This window comes from Leopardus geoffroyi, chromosome B1, assembly GCF_018350155.1.
Source record: "Leopardus geoffroyi isolate Oge1 chromosome B1, O.geoffroyi_Oge1_pat1.0, whole genome shotgun sequence".
Lineage (NCBI taxonomy): Eukaryota > Metazoa > Chordata > Mammalia > Carnivora > Felidae > Leopardus > Leopardus geoffroyi.
Window position 1 is genome coordinate 164,299,785 of NC_059327.1, and position 18,693 is coordinate 164,318,477.

The 18,693-nt window shown below is 44.3% G+C and overlaps 1 protein-coding gene across 5 annotated transcripts; it reads left to right on the forward strand.

The window, feature by feature from the left end:
• Positions 1–2,346: 2,346 nt before the first annotated feature.
• Positions 2,347–18,154, forward strand: OCIAD2 (OCIA domain containing 2). Of its 5 annotated transcripts, none has more exons than XM_045474117.1 (8): positions 2,347–2,540; positions 4,662–4,789; positions 8,946–9,032; positions 9,325–9,421; positions 11,083–11,136; positions 14,663–14,710; positions 15,879–15,996; positions 17,795–18,154. In XM_045474117.1, the coding sequence occupies exons 2-8, from the start codon at positions 4,724–4,726 to the stop codon at positions 17,874–17,876; spliced, it is 552 nt and encodes a 183-aa protein (XP_045330073.1). In that variant the 5' UTR covers positions 2,347–2,540; positions 4,662–4,723; the 3' UTR covers positions 17,877–18,154. The 5 variants fall into 5 exon arrangements, with proteins under 5 accessions (XP_045330073.1, XP_045330077.1, XP_045330075.1 ...); XM_045474119.1 differs by lacking the exon at positions 2,347–2,540 and adding an exon at positions 3,130–3,320; XM_045474120.1 differs by lacking the exon at positions 2,347–2,540 and adding an exon at positions 4,467–4,581.
• Positions 18,155–18,693: the final 539 nt, after the last annotated feature.

Consider the following 18,693-nt stretch of genomic DNA (forward strand, 5'->3'; position numbering starts at 1 on the left):
AAATTCTTTGTGGGAAGGATCCACATCTTTTCTCTTTTGTCAGAAAGTGTCTAAAACAATATGTGGGCACACCAGATTTGTCCAACAAATACTAAGTGAGGAATTTCTATAATTCCTGCATATTACATATAGGTAATTTCTAGTTATTTAAAGCAATTAACTGAATGTTCTGATGGAGAGTAGAAATGAAGATTGGGACATGGACATTATTTTAGCAAGATGCTAAAAGCCCCTAGGGTATTTGTTGGATGTTAGACTTTGGTGTAATGGGAGGCTGTTCGGGTTTTTTGTTGTTGTTTGTTTTTTTGTTTTTTTGTTTTAACAAAATCAGTTAGAAAGCTGTTCCTTTCAGACCAGAAAATGGCAGAGGGTTATTTCTGACTTCTGGTACCACAATGTAAAAGTAATAATAGAATGCCATGCCCTTGGGGTACCTGGCTAGTTCAGTTGGTAGAGCAGGTGACTCTTGATCCCAGGGTTGTGGGTTCAAGCCCTGTGTTGGATGTAGAGATTACTTAATAAAGTCTTAAAAAAAAAAAAAAAAGAATGATATCCCCTTCCATTTGGAAAGGAAAAAAGGAATGGAAAGAAACTGGTAAATTGCAAAGAGTAATGTGGTCTGGGGGAATTCTACTAGGGAGCACTGATCCTTCAAAACAACAGCATCTTGACAGACAGCCTTTGAACCCAGTCTCCTTCATTCATTCACTTGACAGCCATTTTTAAGCCCCTTCGATATCTGAGGTGCTAAATATCCAACAATGAACAAAACAGATGTCATCTTCTTCGGTAGCTCATGAAGATTACACTGACGCAGAGCAAACAGGTTTTGTTTTTTTTTTAAAAGAAGCTCACTGGTAAGTATATAATAACAGAGGTGCCTGGGTAGCTTAGCTGGTTAAGTGATTGACTCGATTCAGCTCAAGTCATGAGATCAAGTCCCGTGGTAGGTTCTTTCTGTAAGTGAGGAGACTGCTTGAGATTCTCTCTCTGTCTCTCTCTGTCTCTCCCCCACTCTCTCTCTCTCAGAATAAATAAATAAACTTTTTAAAAAGTATATAATAACAATTCATGATAAGCGCTATGGAAGAAAACAACGGGGCATCCTGCTTTGAAAGAGAAGGGAGACCTACTTTTGTCTGATGGGGGGTCAAGTCAGGCTTTCTGAGGAAAAGTCAGAGAAGGATGAGTATGAACGAACCAGGACAGGATTGATGGGGTGGGGACTCCAGTTAGGGAGAGGCTCCATGCCAGGCCTCAGGTGGGCAGAGCTGCGTCAACTTGATGAAGGAAGAATAGAAAGCAGGCAGGGGTGGCTGGTGGAGGGGCTAGAGAGGGGGTGGGGACTGTGGAGAGCCAGAGGCATTAGAGACCAATCAGGATGGTAGGAAACAGTGAGAAATGATAAGGGCCTTCTACTTGACTTACAACCTGACTTCTAAGTCAACACACTCTCTGAGCCCCAGTGCTGGGCATCCCAGGGGAAGATGCTCAGCTTACAAGGATGAGGAGGTTGGGGTGAATGATAAAGATGACAAAGGCACCCAGCAGCTTTCCCTCAGTGTCAGTGTCAGTGTCAGCCGTTGGGAGTGGCAGGCAGCCAGAGCACAGGGACAGAGAATAATAGAAAGAGAAGGCTTGGGAGCCAGGCTGACCTGGCTTTGACTCCAAAGTCCCAGGCCTTGCACAACACCCGCCTACTCTATAAAATGAAGATGACAGTACTCGCTCTAAAGGTTGTAAAAAGGATTCCACGTGGATGGGTGAAATGAGCGAAAGGGGTCAAAAAGTACAAACTTCAGTTATAAAATAAGTAAATCATGGGCGTGTAATGTACAGCATGGTGACTACAGTTAATAATACTGCATTGCCTAAGTGAAAGTTGCCGAGAGAGTAGATCTTAAAACTTTTCATCCCAAGGGGGAAAAATGAATTGGTTTTGGTTACTGTATAGTGAGCCACGTCAACTAGACTTAGTGTGATCATTTCACAATGTACGCAAATATCTAATCATGAGGTTTTACAGCTGAAATATAATGGTATATGTCAATTATACACCCCCCCCCCCCCCACCCCGCAAAAAAAAGGAAGGCAGGCTCGCCTGTAAGTGCATGTGAACACCTGGCCTAGGGAGAGTGTTCGGTAGATGGTAGTTGCAGTTCTTGTTGGGATGAAAGAAGTTCTCTGAACGTCGAGGAGGTAGAACCTACCAGGTGTCCAGACTCGTGAGGGGGTGGGAGCCTCCGAGAGCAGCGATTCAGCCGGAGCACTGGCGAGCGGGCGCTGACGTCACCGCGGAGAAAGGCGGGGGTTGGGTGCACTCGCCGTGAGAGCCGAGGGGCGGAGCAAGAGGAGGAAGGAGCGGCGCGGGCAGCTCCGGGAAGAGGCGGGGGCCCGGCGGCGGGGAGGCGGCCGAGGCGCGGGGACGGCGCCGGGAGGCGGGAGCAGTCCCGCTGCAGCTGCGGCCGCGGAAGGAGGCGGTCTGGGCTCGGCTCCGCGGGCCCCCAGGCGCGGCCAGCGACGGGTCCCCACCTACGCAGGTGAGCCCGCCCCGGGTGACCGCGGGCGACAGCGGGAGGGACTGCGAGGAGCGGGAAGGGTGGGAGGGCGCTCCTCCGCCGCTTTACCGCCGGGGTCCTCAGGGGTGGGACATCTAGAGTCGCCCCTTCCAGCCCCTCCTCTCCTGGCTCGGGCTCCGGCCGACATCGGGCAAACGTAGGACGCTTGGGGTTGTGCAGGTGGCCTCAGGGTGTAGATCGAGGCAGAGTCCTGCGGGCTGTTTCCGGCTTCCCTCCCCCGCCGCCAGAAAGTGCGGCGACCCCCTCCGCTGTCCGTCTGAGCTAGCACCCCTCCTCGTGCTGCTGCGGGCCTCCCTCCCACTGCCCAGCTGCCAGCACCCCTGCAACCCCAAGCACTGGGGAAGCAGAGGGACCCCAAACCAGCCCCGGGCACGGTGGCGGGAGCTGCACCTGGAAGGCAGCACGCTCCCGGGAGGTTTGCTCAGATGTGGACTGGTGATACACTGGGTTTGAGGGGACCCCCAAAGCTGAGATGTGGTGTCCTTGCTTCCGGATTTGAGTCAGCGGCTCAATGCCTAAGCAAAGACTATCTAATTTGGCCTTAGGTCAGCAAAGGCTTCCTGAAGATCCTCAAGAAATAGAGTGCCCAGGGCCACTCTGACAGCTTGCCCTTTACTGCTCATCCGCCCGCGGTGCGCAGGGTCCTGAGCTGGGGTTTATGGACTCCTCCCTCGTCTTCCTTCCTCATCCTTGCAATAGCCCCTCAAGCCCCTTGCTGTATCCATCACCCCCACATAACAGGTGAGAATGCTGAGGCATAGACACATTCAATCACTTGCCTCAAAGCACAAGGCTAGTGAGGAGTAGCGTCGGGATCTGAACTCAGGCCTCTGGTTTCAAGACTTTTCACTGTAGGGTATCATCATGCTGCCTCTATAATAACATTAGATATCTGAGGTGAAACGTGGTACAACTAAGGGTCCCCTTGGCTCAAATGCCTGGCATTTTAGTAGGAAACTGAAATGTGTATGATATTTACTTTGCAGGGAAATAGAATCCAGGGCTATTGAGTGTAGTGGCCATTGTTGGGGTGAGGAGTGGGGTGGGGTCCACCTGGACTATGCCCAACATTGCCAAATCACTTTATTGAGCCATGTGATACTGATAATTCATTCTCTCTTTTAGAAATTCCTACCCCTCTGTATCAACTATTCCTTCTCAGTCATTTCCTTGGCCTGTTTTGTTTTGTTTTGTTCTGTTTTTCTTCTCTTGTTGGTATTCCCTTGGCCTCGAAGCTCACATCTTCCAATACTCTTTGTAGATCATTTTATTCATGTTTCTTGCTTTACCCATCATCTTTACGATGGCACCTCCCAAATTCATCTTTTCAGCCTATGCCTAATCTGTAACTCCAGACCCAAATTATCAAATATTCTAATTCCTGCTGGCTAGTTCCAATGTATGCACCCACAGGCACCCATATCCAGCATTTCCAAACTCAGATTTATCATCTCTGTCCTTCCATGTGGTCTTGGTTCAGGTCTTTTCAGTTCCTTGGCTGGACAATATATTACCTTCCAAACTGGTCTTCCTGCCTCTGGAGCCCATCCACCCCTTGAAAGCTCAAAAATCTTAGCCTTTGGTGTCTTCAGAACTGACTGGAGAGAATAGACCTTTCTTTCTCCTTCCTTAGTACCCTGTACGTACCTGTAATGGAGCCCTTTGCCTATTGTGTAACTGCTGACTTGTCTTTCTTCCCTTTAGACCCAGAGCTCCTTCAGCACTGATTTGTCTTATCCATCTTTGTATTCCCTGGTCTGGCACATAGTAGGCCCTCCATAAATATTTGTCATACCTAGTGACCTTGTAATGAATTGAAACTTTTTTAAGGACACAATTTTTAAGTAGTAGCACTGTGCATAGTGCCATTTCACTACACTCTAATCTGTCACTAGGTGAGTTAATTTGTGTGCGTTGGTGGGGAAGAAGCATTAGAATGTGAGTTTCGCAGGTGGCTGGAGATGAAGACTAATGATAAAATGAAAATAAGTTTTCCAAATTGGTGAGTTGATACTAAGGGTGTTTTTAGGGTTGATTTAAACATTCAGCCACGGCATAGTGACTCCCTTCTACTTTCCTTAGACTTCGCGTCAACGAATAAGCTGAGTACGCTCAACTAGAAGAGAAGCAGAGACAAAGTCATCATGGCTTCGGTGTCTACTCATGGAAATCAAGATAAAGGCCCCCATTTGCCACCACCAAGCAAGCAGGTATATTTTTAATTTGGACGTCTGCCAACTGAAGAGGAACATCATCCAGAACCTTCCTTAGACCTCATCCTTGGGCCAGTCATCTTACTTTTTGCAGTCTGGCACTTTGTTGGATGGGCGCAGAGACAATGGAGTGGGGAAGGAAACTATTTTTCTAGCTTCCTTGAAAAGGAGCCTTTTCAGTTTTTGCTTATAAAATCCTTTCTTTATTCTTCCCTGTTTAGAATCTAGCCTGACTCTTACGTAGGCTGTCAAGGACTGAAGAGGTTTCCTTTAGCAGAGCAAAAGTCTTAACTGAATCTAACAGAATGATACATCATGCCTGCTTTTACATTTTTGTTACCAGGGCTAATCATACTAATCTATGCTGCTGACAGGTGTTCCTTAACCACTAAATTAGTGATCAGATTGAGAACCCTAGTGTTAACACGGGCACAATATTTCAAATTGTTCGGAAGGAATAGTATATGTTTCGGGGACACGTAAATGAAGCAAAGAGAAAGTATTGTGATGGGAAAATGGAGTTCCTGTTCTCCAGCATCAACTTTCCCAGCTAAAATGAGTTTATGAAGGGGGGTGATGTTTAAGGAGCAAAGTTTAGGAGAGGTTAACAGACAAATGACACGCAGTCACAAGGAAAAGAATTTAGACACCCGAGTTGCCTCTGTGAAATAGAGAACCATGAAACATTTATGGCTCTACAGGAAAGGGTCACCAGAACTCCTCTGTGGAGACTGTGCGGGAGCACCAGTCTTGACTGCAGGACTCACAGCAAGTGTGGTAGTCAGGGTCCCTGAGTCTGGATGCATATATATGTGTGTGTTTGGGACAAAGGAGGGAGGGAGATGTGCCCCACCCCTGCTGCACCCATAGGCAGAACCAAGAGGAGATATTTACACTGCGATAAGGAGTGCTTGCTGAGGAACTAAGGTAAGTCGAGGGTGAGAAGAGCTCCCTCTCTCACCCCGTGACTCACTCACCCTGACCACCGTCAGCCGGGCGGGCGCTGTGCTGTGGGGAGTCGTAGAGAAAGAAGACACAGGTCACCTGCTTGAGTTGTTTATAGAACTCTGAAGGCATAGGGGCCGTGAGGTCTTCCCACCTGTCATCATGCATGTAAAGTGCTTGGCACAGTGCCTGGCCCGTGGAAAAGTACCCAAGAAACAGTGGCCGTCATCCACATTGTTATCCACTACAAAGAGTCCAAAAATGAATATTGGCAAAATCAGCAAGGCAAAACTCAAAAGTGAAAGAACTGCACCTCAAGAAAAACATGAAAAATCCAAGAGGTAAATGGCAGAGGTCCTACGTAAATAATTCACAAACAAGGAGATACAAGTGTGACTAATATAGTAAGGAGCAAATTAAATAAAATTTGTTTTTAAAAAATGAATGAAGGGCACCTGGGTGGCTCAGTTAGTTAAGCCTCCGACTTCGGCTCAGGTCATGATCTCACGGTCCGTGAGTTCAAGCCCCACGTCGGGCTCTGTGCTGACAGCTCGGAGCCTGGAGCCTGCTTCGGATTCTGTGTCTCCCTCTCTCTCTGCCTACCCCCCGCTCACGCTCTGTCTCTTTCTCTGTCTCTCAAAAATAAACATTAAAAAAATTTTTTTTAAAAATGAATGAACCACCCAGAGGATGGAAAAAATTATTTTCAAATGCATATTTGGCAAGGGTCTATTATCCACAATATACAAAGAGCTTTTACAGCTCGACATCAAAGAGAAAAACAGCCCAATTAGAAAAATGGGCGAAGGACTTAAATAGGTATTTCTCCAAGGAATATATGTGAATGGCCAACAAGCAAATGACCAGATGACCAATGTCATTGGTCATTAGGGAAATGCAAATCAAAACCACAGTGAGGTACCGTTCACAATCACTAGCACGACCATAATTTAAAACAGAAACAATTTAGTTTATTTAGCTTAAATTAATGAAATAATTCATATTGAGAATTTTAACGTGCTAATTTGAAAAGAACAAACAAAAGAGAAAATGAGAAGTGTTGGCAAGGATGTGGAAAGGTGGGGACTCTCATACTTTGTTGGTGGGAAAACAGTTTGGCAGCTTCTCAGTAAGTTAAACATAGAATTACCGTATGGGTCAGAAGAATTGAAAACAGGTGTTCAAACAGTTCGTAGCAGCTCTATTCACAACAGCCGAAAGGTAGAAATGACCCAAATATCTATCAGTAGATGACTGGAGAAACAAAATGTGGTATATCCATGCAGTGGGATGTTATTGAGCCACAAAACGGAATGAATTATTGACACGTGCTAGAACATGGATGAACCATAAAAATATCATGCAAAGGGAGAAAAGAGAGCCACAAAAAGAAACATACTGTATGACACCACTTACATAAAACTACCCCAAATGGGCAAATCCGTACAGCCAGAAAGCAGATTAGTGATCGCCAGGGAGCCAAGGGTTGGAGGGAGCGGGAAATGAGGAGAGGCTCCTTAATGAGTATGGAATTTCCTTTGGGGGTGATGAAAAAGTTCTGGAACTAGACAGTGGTTGTGGCTGCCCAACATTGTGGATGGACTCAGTGCCGTAGATTGTCTACTTTAAGATGGTTGAAATGGTAAGTATTATGTGTGTGTTACCACAATCAAAAAGCATTGAACTACCATATAACAAAAGAGCACAGCCCAGGTTCAGTTGAGGGATTGCCCCAACATTCAAGGAGAAGGGCGTTGTGGCTGAAGAATATGTAGATTCTCAAACACATTAGTTATCAGAGAAGTGCAGATAAGAATAAAATATTAACATTTATACCTATTGGACTGTCAACATTTAGAAAACTGGATAATGCCAAATATTCCAAGCTTTTGTTCTTTAACCTGCTTAGAGTCCAGCTTCACTGGCCCCTAGGTGGGGTCTGTAGGCATAGAGGAATGTTCAAGACTGCTGGTGTGGGTAAGTACGATGCAGCCGTTGGGGAGAGAACTCTAGCGAGACTTTGTCAAATCGGGAATACACATGCCCTGTATTTTACTTCTAGGGGTATATCTGAGAAATATTCTCACAGGGGACTATAAGGAGACATGCCCTAGTGAGGAAACATCCTCCAGGAAGCATCCTGGAGAATTAGCCAGCAGTTGGAACAGTGAACTAGATATGTAAGCAACATGGATGGATCTTAAAAGCATAGAGCTGAGTTGAAAACATTTTAAGGGGCGCTTGGGTGGCTCAGTCGGTTAAGCTTCCAACTTTGGCTCAGGTCACGATCCACGGTTCATGGGTTCGAGCCCTGCATCGGGCTCTGTGCTGACAGCTCAGAGCCTGGAGCCTGCTTCAGATTCTGTGTCTCCCTCTCTCTCTCTGCCCCTCCCCTGCACACCCTCTGTCTCTCTCAAAAATAAATAATAAACATTAAAAATATTTTTTTTTCCAACGTTTATTTTTTATTTTTGGGACAGAGAGAGACAGAGCATGAACAGGGGAGGGGCAGAGAGAGAGGGAGACACAGAATCGGAAACAGGCTCCAGGCTCTGAGCCATCAGCCCAGAGCCTGACGCGGGGCTCCAACTCACGGACCGCGAGATCGTGACCTGGCTGAAGTCGGACGCTTAACCGACTGCGCCACCCAGGCGCCCCCCCTAAAAATATTTTTTAACATTTAAAGTACAATTAAATATACAAAACTTCCATTTGCATAAAAAGATGCATGCACCCATAACAGTGAACATTTTGCAGCAATGCATACCAACAAATGATCGGCATTAAGCCCCCAGAATGGCAGTGATAGAGGAGAATATGAGAATAGAGAATGGAAGTAAGAGTGAGTGAGTAATATATACCCACAAAAGGGGAAGGGTGGTATATGACGGAAGTTAGTCCAGATTATAGCATATCAACACAATAAAAAGAATAGATCTAGTAAAAGTGATCATTTCAACTATGTTGGTCATCCCATCAGAAATTACGTGCAGACCACTTACGAATGTGTAAAAAAGAAACCTGTTAAGATAGAGTATGATGACAAAAAGTCGTTTGTTGGCGAGTTCTTAGCCTAAAAATGCATACAGAAGTATAAACAGATGAATTGGAATGCAGATCTATAAATAGCTAACTTGTAGTACACTGCCCTGAATGGGATCCCAGAGATGGAAACATTGTGCTTTGGGGGAAATCTCTCTTCACCCAGGAGGCAACTGGGTCTCAAGGACACCAGGCAGGCAAAGGGAGTGAGGAGCACTGCAGGCAGGATGAGCCGCATGGACGGAAGCTGGGGGTAAGAAAGAAAATGTGGCCTCGACAGTGATTCATTGTGACCAGATATCTGCTCCATACTCGCGAGTCCATGAGTCACTCTGCTTCTGCAGCTGGGATGCTTTCCTTGCCTAAACCCACCCAGCGTTCCCAGTTGGAAGGCACTGGCTGAGACTGGTCATTACTCTGCTGGCAGCCACACAGGATACACGCTGTGTGACCTGAGTGAAGAGACCTCCCTGCCCTCCTCTAGAGAAAACAGCAGATGCTTTTCTAATGATTTCAGTCAACTCACCACATAACTTTCCTTGCAGAGTCTATTATTTTGTCCAAAATCAAAACTGCACATCCACAGAGGAGAGATTTCAAAGATTATCCGAGAGTGTCAAGAAGAAAGCTTCTGGAAGAGAGGTAATTGAACCCCTCTTAATCTTTGCTAACACCATATTTGCTGCAATAAACTGCCCAAACATCACAGTAGAATTATGGTAATGAGTCCCTTTTGAGCAGAGACTGCATAATTCCCGAAGAACTTTACATATCAGTGGCTGTTTCGATTCTGAATCCATATTGAAGCCCTTTTAAGTGCAGAGGTCATACCTGATGTAGGAACACCTTCCCTCACTTAGCAAGAAGTGATACACACTTTCCTCCGTGTGACCAAGGACGTGTGCCAAGAGTGTTATTTAGAACTTCTGGAAAGATTTGACCCTCCTACATTTCACTAGACTAACTTTCATGGAATTCGGAAATAATGTCAGGTTCATTGCTTCATCCCAGAGCCAAGCACAATGCTACACATATAGAAATTGCCTATTAAATATTTGTGGAATAAGAATAAATAAATAAATAAACATTAAAATGTTTGTGATACGAGTAAAAAGTGGCAACATTCCGTTAATAATAATTCTCTTACAATGTCTCTGAAATAACCTTTTCTGCTGATTCACTTACTTCCTCTTGCTGGGCCTGTCTTATATAAGGCGAGGGTGTGAATTCATGCTGCGCATTAAGGTCTCTTCCAATTTAAAAAATTCATGATTTGTCATTTGAAAATGTCATAATAGAGCCCATAGATTTAGTCCCAGTGTTTTGCAGCATTGGGATAAATCTATACTTTGAAATACACATTTTTTTCATTTCTCAAATCATTCAAGTTCAATATCAATTGTTTTGGAATTGGAAGCAATACTTTAGAACTTGATATTTATTATATTTTATGATTCTTGATCGTGCTCCTAGAAATTCACGAGTTTGGTTTTTGTTTTTTTGTTTTTGTTTTTTTACAACCTATGAATAAGTAATTTAAGTAAGCACTAGTAGACTAACATTTCAGTATGACCCATTTGTCTCCCATCAGGCAGATATGAGTGGAAACATTGGTTGCTATTTGATTTTTCTCTTGCTGGGAGGAGCTGGATGTTGATCAGTGCTCTCTGCTCTTGGAAGAAGTGTTGCGTTTTGATAGAACTAGATACTGCCTTTGCCAGACTAACTTGCCTGTTTTAAAAATCATAGCTCAGCACCGCCCATGTTTAACATGAATGTGATAATCTCATAATCTTCAGAAAATAGACATATCCAAATTGTGACATATTCAAAATATCCTCTGAGACAAAAGCTGGGAACGGTCCTAGATCAGGTATGCCGGAGTTTAGTGTATTGTTTTTTAACTTTTCTGTAGGATTGAAATTTTCAAAAGACAGCTAAAGGCAACTCCCAGATTCAACGGCTAAGTGTGCACTCTCACTAAGATACCTTTGTCGTCTGTGGCGCTCAGCATCTGGTGCGTGGTGGGCAGTCCCTAAAGGCGGGTGTCAGAGCTAGAGTGGCACGGGGCTGGGTTTCGTCATGGTAATGCTGTGCCTCCCGGCTGAGTGGCTGGGACAGATCTCAAGAAAATTCTTCATGTGGTGCTTAATAAATACTTGTTGAATAAGTAAAATAACAAATGACTAACACCTCGTTGCCAAGGTAGATAAGAGAAGAAAACACAGGCTAATTTCCCCTGACTTCTGGGTCAGGTGCCAAGTTTTAAACTAGAGATATTGAACCGCATCTTTCTTTTGCAGCTCTGCCTTTTTCTCTTGTGAGCATGCTCGCCACCCAAGGACTAGTCCACCACGGTAAGATTCAGAATCAGTTATTGTTCGACTCGAGAGCCCAGGTTTCAGTGATGCTCCTGGCAGCTTTTTGGCACTTGACATTTGTTTTTTGGGGGAAGATTTATGTATGCAGGTTTTTGCTTATTTTCAGCCTAAGCACCCCCTCTCCCGAAGATGTCCTAATCTCCAGAAGGAGTGGCTATATTAAGTTGCGTGGCAAAGGGAAATTAAAGTTGCAGGGAAATTAAAGTTGCAGCTGTTCATCAGCTGACCTTAAAATAGAGAGATTATTGGGGCGCCTGGGTGGCTCAGTCCGTTAAGTATCCGACTTCGGCTCAGGTCATGATCTCACGGTTTGTTGGTTTGAGCCCCGCGTTGGACTCTGTGCTGACAGCTCAGACCTGGAGCCTGCTTCATATTCTGTGTCTCCCTCTCTCTCTCTCAAAAATAAACATTAAAAAAAATTTTTTTTAATAGATTTTTCTGGATTATCTAGATGGGCCCAGTGTAATCAAAGGGTCATTAAAAATGCAAGGGTGGATGAGAAGACGGAACCAGGGGGATGGCAGCACCAGAAAGACTCAGTTCCACACTGTTGGCTATGAAGACGGAGGAGGGGCCCAGGAGTCTGGGATGTGGCTGGCCTCTGGAAGCTGGAAACGAGAGAAACTCTAGAACTTCCAGAAAGGAATGCGGCCCTACTACTATCTTGATTTTAGCCCAGTGCTGTGGTCTGAATATTTGTGTCTCCCCAAATTCACTTGTTGAACTCCTAAGGCCCAGTGTGATGGTATTAGGAAGGGGGCCTTGGGCAGGGGTGGAGCCATCGTGAAGGGATTAGTGCCCTTGTAAAAGAGATCCCACAGAGCTCCCCGGGGGGCCCCCTTTCATCACATAATGATGCAACAGGAAGTCTGCAACCCCGAAGAGGGCCCTCACCCAACCATGCTGGCACCTGATCTTGGACTTCAGCCTCCAGAACTGTGAGAAATAAATTTCTTTTGTTGCTAAGCCACCCAGTCTGCCATATTTTGGTGTAGCTGCCCAAATGGTCTGTCACCCAGTGAGACCCATTTTGAGCCTCTGAGCTCCAGAACTATAAGGTAACAAATTTGTGTTGCTTTAAACCACTGAGTTTGTGGTGAGTTGTTACAGCAGCCACAGGATACTGAGGCAGCGGCTTTCTCTGTGCCAGAGTCCCTGTGTCTCCCAGGGGCTCCAGGTATGGTTAGACAGATTGTTTCCTGCCCAGCTGTGTTCCAAGGAGGTAAGTCACACTGAAATCCACCCGAACTCTGTCCATCACGCCATTCCTCATGGCAAGAGGCTGCATGCAAGAGGCTACATCTGCCTAAGGAAGGGACCCTGTCTAATCTGAACAACAGATTGAGAGAACTAGCAGCTGCCCAGCACCTCCCCACATAACGTCTTCCTGCCTCTTAGAGGTTTCCACTTTTCCTGTCTCTTCTCCCTTTCTCGCTCTCTTCTTTCTTCTCTCTCCATCTCACCAGAGCCTCCATAGACATTGCTTGGTCCCCAGATAACAAGAAGGCACCTGACCTTGTTGAAGACAACTATACTAAACACTGCTGATTACCAGGATTTTTTTTTTTTTTAAGTAGGCTCCATGCCCAGCACAGAGTGCAATGCGGGCTTGAACTCATAAGCCTGAGATCAAGACCTGAGCTGAGATCAAGTTGGACACCTAATCGACTGAGCTGCTCAGGTGCCCCAATTACCAGGATTTTTAAAAGACTATTTGCACCCAGCAAACATGAGGGAAAATGTTCTAGTTCCTTTTGGGGTGTCAGAGACCACATATGTCACATATCCAGGAGAATCCCATTTCACTCAATATTATTCTTGTCTTTAAAGGTGATTTGTTAAATATAATTTCATTTTTATAACTTCAAGGTAGCCTTTTTATAGAAATATATTCATCAATCAGTAACAAGCCTTCATCAGACCACTTCTGACAACAAAAAAATATGGCCATGACATCTATAGGGGTTATGTTTTATAAATATTAAACCGCTTAAAATCTACAGTTTTCTGCACGTGTACAGATATACCTTTCCAGGTTTGTATATTAGTTTTCCATGGCTGCTATAATAAATTACCACAAATATGGTGGCTTAAAACAATACAAATTGCTTATCTCAGGGTTTCAGAGGTCAAAAGTCCAAAATGGGTCTCACTGAGGGGCGCCTGGGTGGTGCAGTCGGTTAAGCATCTGACTTCAGCCAGGTCACGATCTCGCGGTCCGTGAGTTCGAGCCCCGCGTCAGGCTCTGGGCTGATGGCTCAGAGCCTGGAGCCTGTTTCCGATTCTGTGTCTCCCTCTCTCTGCCCCGCCCCCGTTCATGCTCTGTCTCTCTCTGTCCCAAAAATAAATAAACGTTGAAAAAAAAAAATTAAAAAAAAAAAATGGGTCTCACTGGGCTGAAATCAAAGTGTTGGCAATGCTGCATTCCTTGGGGGGGGGGTGGGGGTGAGGGGGGTATGGGGCTTCCTTTCCCTTTCCAGCTTCTAGAGACCACCCACATTCTCTGGCTCATGGCCCCTTCCTCTGTCTGTGAAGCCAGCAACACTGAGGCAAGATCTTCTCATACTGCCATGATATGTCTCTGAATCTCTCTTCCATATTCAAGATGATTACATCTTTTTTTTTTTAATGTTTTTAATGTTCATTTCATTTTTGAGAGACAGAGCATAAGCAGGGGAGGGGCAGGGAAAGAGAGAGACACAGAATCTGAAGCAGGCCCCAGGCTCTGAGCTGTCAGCACAGAACCCAATGCGGGGCTCGAACTCACAAACCATGAGATCATGACCTGAGCCAAAGTCAGCACTTAACTGACTGAGCCACCCAGGTGGCCCTCAAGATGATTGCATCTTGATTACATCGGGTCCACCCAGATAATCCAGGATAATCTTCCTATTTTAAAATTACTTGATTAGCAACCTTAATCCCATTTTCTTCATAGTTTCCAGGGATTGGGATGTGGATGTCTTTAGGAGACCATTACTCTGCCTTCCACAGGTTTTATTGTTTTCATTTTAAAATTATGATATATATACTGTGAATCTCTAAACTGAGACTTCGTGTTGAGTTACTTAAAAAGGGGAGGGGACTATGCCTAATTGCTTGGAACTAGATTGTTAGCCCCCTCTTTGCGTTGATACCATTTTTTTAAAATTTTATTTTTAAGTAATCTCTACACCCCATGTGGGGGTTGAACGTAGAACGCCAAGATCTAGAGTTGCATTCTCTACAGACTGTGCCAGCCAGGCCCAGTCTTAATATATTTAATTAGTCTTAAATGGTCTGTTTCATGTTCTTTTTCTGTACATTAAAGCTACTAATACTTTGCTACTTGCTAAAAATGGTTGAGAGTTAAGTTCAATTAAGAATTGACTTATAACTTTTAAAAAATCCTCTCTTTAAGAATCTGTGTATATCAAGATTTACTTTAAAGGTTTATTTATATTTTATAAATTTAAATAAGGTATAAAATGTAATAATAACATATTTTTATATTACTTCTTAGGTTATTTAGCATCTAATCCAAGATTTGGATCATTGCCCAAAGTTGCACGTAAGTTATAGAAGTTAAAAAAACAAACCCTAAAAAGATTCATTTTTTTTTTTTTAAACAAGATGTTTATAGCAACTGGAGATATGAATGTCAGGTTAACAAACTGCCTGCGTTGACTCTCTGAAAAATCAGTCTGTTTTTTTGTCGCTTTGAAGTTCTTAGTTCATTCAACACTTTCTGATATAAGACTGAGCAGTAGGGACTCCACCTTAGGCCTCGTTAAAGCCTGGACTCAGAGGCATGGGCACAACATACAAGAGGAGACCAAGCAGAGCCTCTGGATGATAGAGCCATTAGGGCCTGTCATTCTCTTCTTTTGGCTAGTTAGCCGGGTTTTTTCTAAATATATATTTTTTTTAATTTTTTAATGTTTATTTATTTTTGAGAGAGAGAAACAGAGCATGAGTGGGGGAGGGGCAGAGAGAGAGGGAGACACAGAATCGGAAGCGGGCTCCAGGCTCTGGGCTGTCAAACTCGCAAACCGCGAGATCATGACTGAGCCACCCAGGCATCCCCAGGATATTTTCTATAATGGAGCTACCAAATGAATAATTTTTAAAAATCAGAGACGTTCTAGTAATACATTTCCCACAAACTTGGGGTTTCATCTTCTTCCACTCATACACAGACCCGTTATGTACAAAGAGGATGCGTTCCAGTTCAGGGTCTGAAACCTCATTCCCAGCAAGAAGAGCAGGTTGGACATTTCTCCCATAGGAGATTCCCTCTGCCTCGTGAGCTCTCTTCCCTGCAGGCAAGATGGAGTGCCGCTGCCCCTACTGTAACCCATCAAGGGAATTAAGGGCCTTTGCCCCATGATTTGGAATCCACCTCCGGCCACCGCCCAAAGCCCACCCCTCCCTGCCCTGGGGCCTCAGGCATTTGTTTGCCACCTGGGCCTCCCACTGGCTGCCTGCCTCAGAGACAGCACCTTTGCTGGCTCTATCCTGGCCCTTCCACCACCAGCTCAAAACTGAGGAGCCCAGAAAGCCTCCATTTCCCAATGCTGCTCTTTAATAGGGAGACTCATTCTCAGAGGTTTTGTTCGTTGATTTATCACGGTACTTTTCATGTAAGAATTACTACTGTTAATGTAGAAAGTTCTAGAAGATAATTAATAGAGGCGATGCTGAGCTTTTCCATTATCTTTCCTCACCTGCTTTTACAGTTGCGGGTATCTTGGGATTTGCCCTTGGAAAGGCATCATACATACGAGTGTGCCAGAGTAAATTCCATTCCGTCGAAGATCAGCTCCGTGGGGCTGGTTTTGGTCCAGGGCATAACAGGTTTGTAACTGTTTAAAAATTTTTATTAAGTTCTTAAATTTTAATTCCAGAGTAATTAATGCACAGTGTTATATTAGTTTCAGGGGTACAATACAGTGATTCAGCAGCTCCATGTATTAGCCAGTGCTCATCATGTCAAGTGTACTCTTAATCCCCTTCACCTGCTTCCCCCAGCCCCCCCACCCAGCTCCCCCCTGGTAACCATCGGACTGTTCTCTATAGTTAAGGGTCTGTTTTTTAATTTGTCTCTCTCTCCCTCTCTCTCTCTCTCTCTCTCTCTCTCTCTCAATTTGTTCCCCTTTGCTCACTTGTTTTGTTTCTAAAATCCCACATATGAATGAAATCATATGGCATTTGTCTTTCTGACTTATTTCACTTAGCATAATACTCTCTAGATCCACCCATGTCATTGCAACAGGTTTGTAATCTTTTTGGCTGAGGGACTGTTTTTATTTATTCATTTATTATTTTTATTGGAGAAAATAAAAGAGAGAGAGCAAGCACGCGTGCGCACAAGCAGTGGAGAGGGGCAGAGAGAGAGAAAGAGAGAATCTCAAGCAGGCTCCATGCTTAGCATGGACCCCAACGCGGGGCTTGATCCCACGACTGTGGGGCTCAAACTCAACAACCATGAGATCATGACCTGAGCCAAAATCAAGAGTCAGATGTTCAACCGACTGAGTCACCCAGACACCCCTTTGACTGAGGGATTGTAATGAAGATAATTATAAACAGTTAAATAAGCCCTTTTCACCACTTACAATACTAGACAATTTTAAAAATATCTCTATGTTGAAAAAACCTCTTTAACTCTCAATTTTTGAGCTGTTGCTATTCAATAATAATTACCTGTTTCATTTGCTCAACATTGAGCATTTACTGTGTTCGAGACATCGTGCAGGTCTCTAACAAATACCTTCATCAGCAGACATGATCGTAGCAGGCTTCTACGATCACAGGGTCACACCGGATTTGAACAGGTTTCTTTACAGCGGGACTTCTCAGAACACTTCTAGGTTGGCGTGTATTGCGATTCTCATTCAGAGGTGTCAGCCGAGGGACTCTGGAGTTAAGGACATTACCCCTGTGGTTAGAGTACCCAGGTGAAAACCAGTTCTACCGCTTACAAAGCTGTGTAACCTTGGACAAGTGTCTTACCCTCTCTGATTTTCAGTTTCCTCCTCTGTAGAAAATGGTGATCAGAATTGTTTTCGTGGCATGTTACAAGGAATAGGAGTGATTATTTATGACAGTGAGGGCCCAGTAAATAGTACTTATTTCTATGATAGTATTGATAGGTTTGGTGTTAGGAACACATTTCTTTCAAGACCTTGACTTGTCACAGTGGGTTCTATTTGAAAGGTAGCATGAAACCTGTGAAAACAACATCAGACGTGAAGATCATTATTGACCTTTGTGGGGGGATGAGATTCTGGGGGGTGGTCTCAAACCAAGAGACAACTCCTGTTTTTCCTTTAAATATTAGAACTTGTGAGGGGCACCTGGCTGGCTCAGTCAGTTAAGCATCCAACTCTCTTTTGGCTCAGATCATGATCCCAGGGTCATAGGATCGAGCCCCATGTCAGGCTCCATGCTGACCATGGAACCTGCTTAAGATTCTCCCTCTCTGCCCCACTTTTGCACGCACACTCTCTCTCTCTCTCTCAAAATAAATTAAAAAAAAAAAAATTAGGCGAGTGAACTTCCACATAGAAGACGCCTCTCAGTCACACTGTGTTAAGACTAGATAGACCAACCAGCGACAAAGCACAGACTTCTGTTTTTGCTTCCATTCTAGGCACTGCCTGCTTACCTGTGAGGAGTGCAAAATCAAGCACGGATTACACGAGAAGGGAAGCTCTCAGCCTTCAGCTTCTTAAACTTGTCTCTATGGCTTTGGAAGTTCCTTAAACCTCTCTCTGAATTTGTACACATTTAGAATTTCAAGTGTACTTTAAAATAACATATGTATAGTGGAACAGAAACATTGTGCTTCTCTCTTTCTGACATGCTTTCTGGGGAAGATTCTCAATTGAAGCGAGCAGTATATGTCTGCGATTTGAGAACTTGTCGGGGGCATTCACACACCAAAAAAGAAATTACATTGCATTCCTTAACTTGCTTACAGCTGAGTAAAAGCGCTTCAAGTCTTCACTGATTTGGCCCATCCATTCTTTCACTCTGCTTTTGTCCAGGGTTTTAAGATCGCGGATACAGGATGGGAGTGAATATTCAGGAACTTGGGAAGCCATGCCCCAAAGAAAACCAATGTGTCTAGAGGTAGAAACATGGGACAAGAAAGACTGTGTCTTCTAGGTTTGAGAAGTGCTCTCTAAAATATAGGAACCAAGATGTTTAAGTTGATAAAAAATGTTTCCCTTGAAAGAGTCAGAATTTGAATCCACTGCCCTGTCAGTGACATAGATGACTTTGTGCCTCATTGGCGTGGTGAAGTTTTGGAAGAACCCATCATTTTTAGGTTACTTGTTTAGCATGCTCATGGTCAGCACTAAAGAACTGGGTTCTTAAACTTGACTTTCCAAACTGCCCCTCCTTCTCCCAAGGAACAATTTGTTTATGGGAACGATCACTTGAAGAATTAATTCACAGAATGATAAACTTTTGGGGCTTATAAGGAGCTCAGAAGCAGCCAATCCAACCCCAGGAGTTGGATTCCTATTCTCCTACCAGGTTTTC

Coding starts and splice junctions, on each gene's coding strand:
- OCIAD2 (XM_045474117.1), top strand. CDS start 4,724: ATGGCTTCGGTGTCTACTCATGGAAATCAAGATAAAGGCCCCCATTTG. Junction 9,422..11,082: donor AGAAAGCTTCTGGAAGAGAG/GTAATTGAACCC, acceptor TTTCTTTTGCAG/CTCTGCCTTTTTCTCTTGTG. Junction 15,997..17,794: donor TTTGGTCCAGGGCATAACAG/GTTTGTAACTGT, acceptor CTTCCATTCTAG/GCACTGCCTGCTTACCTGTG.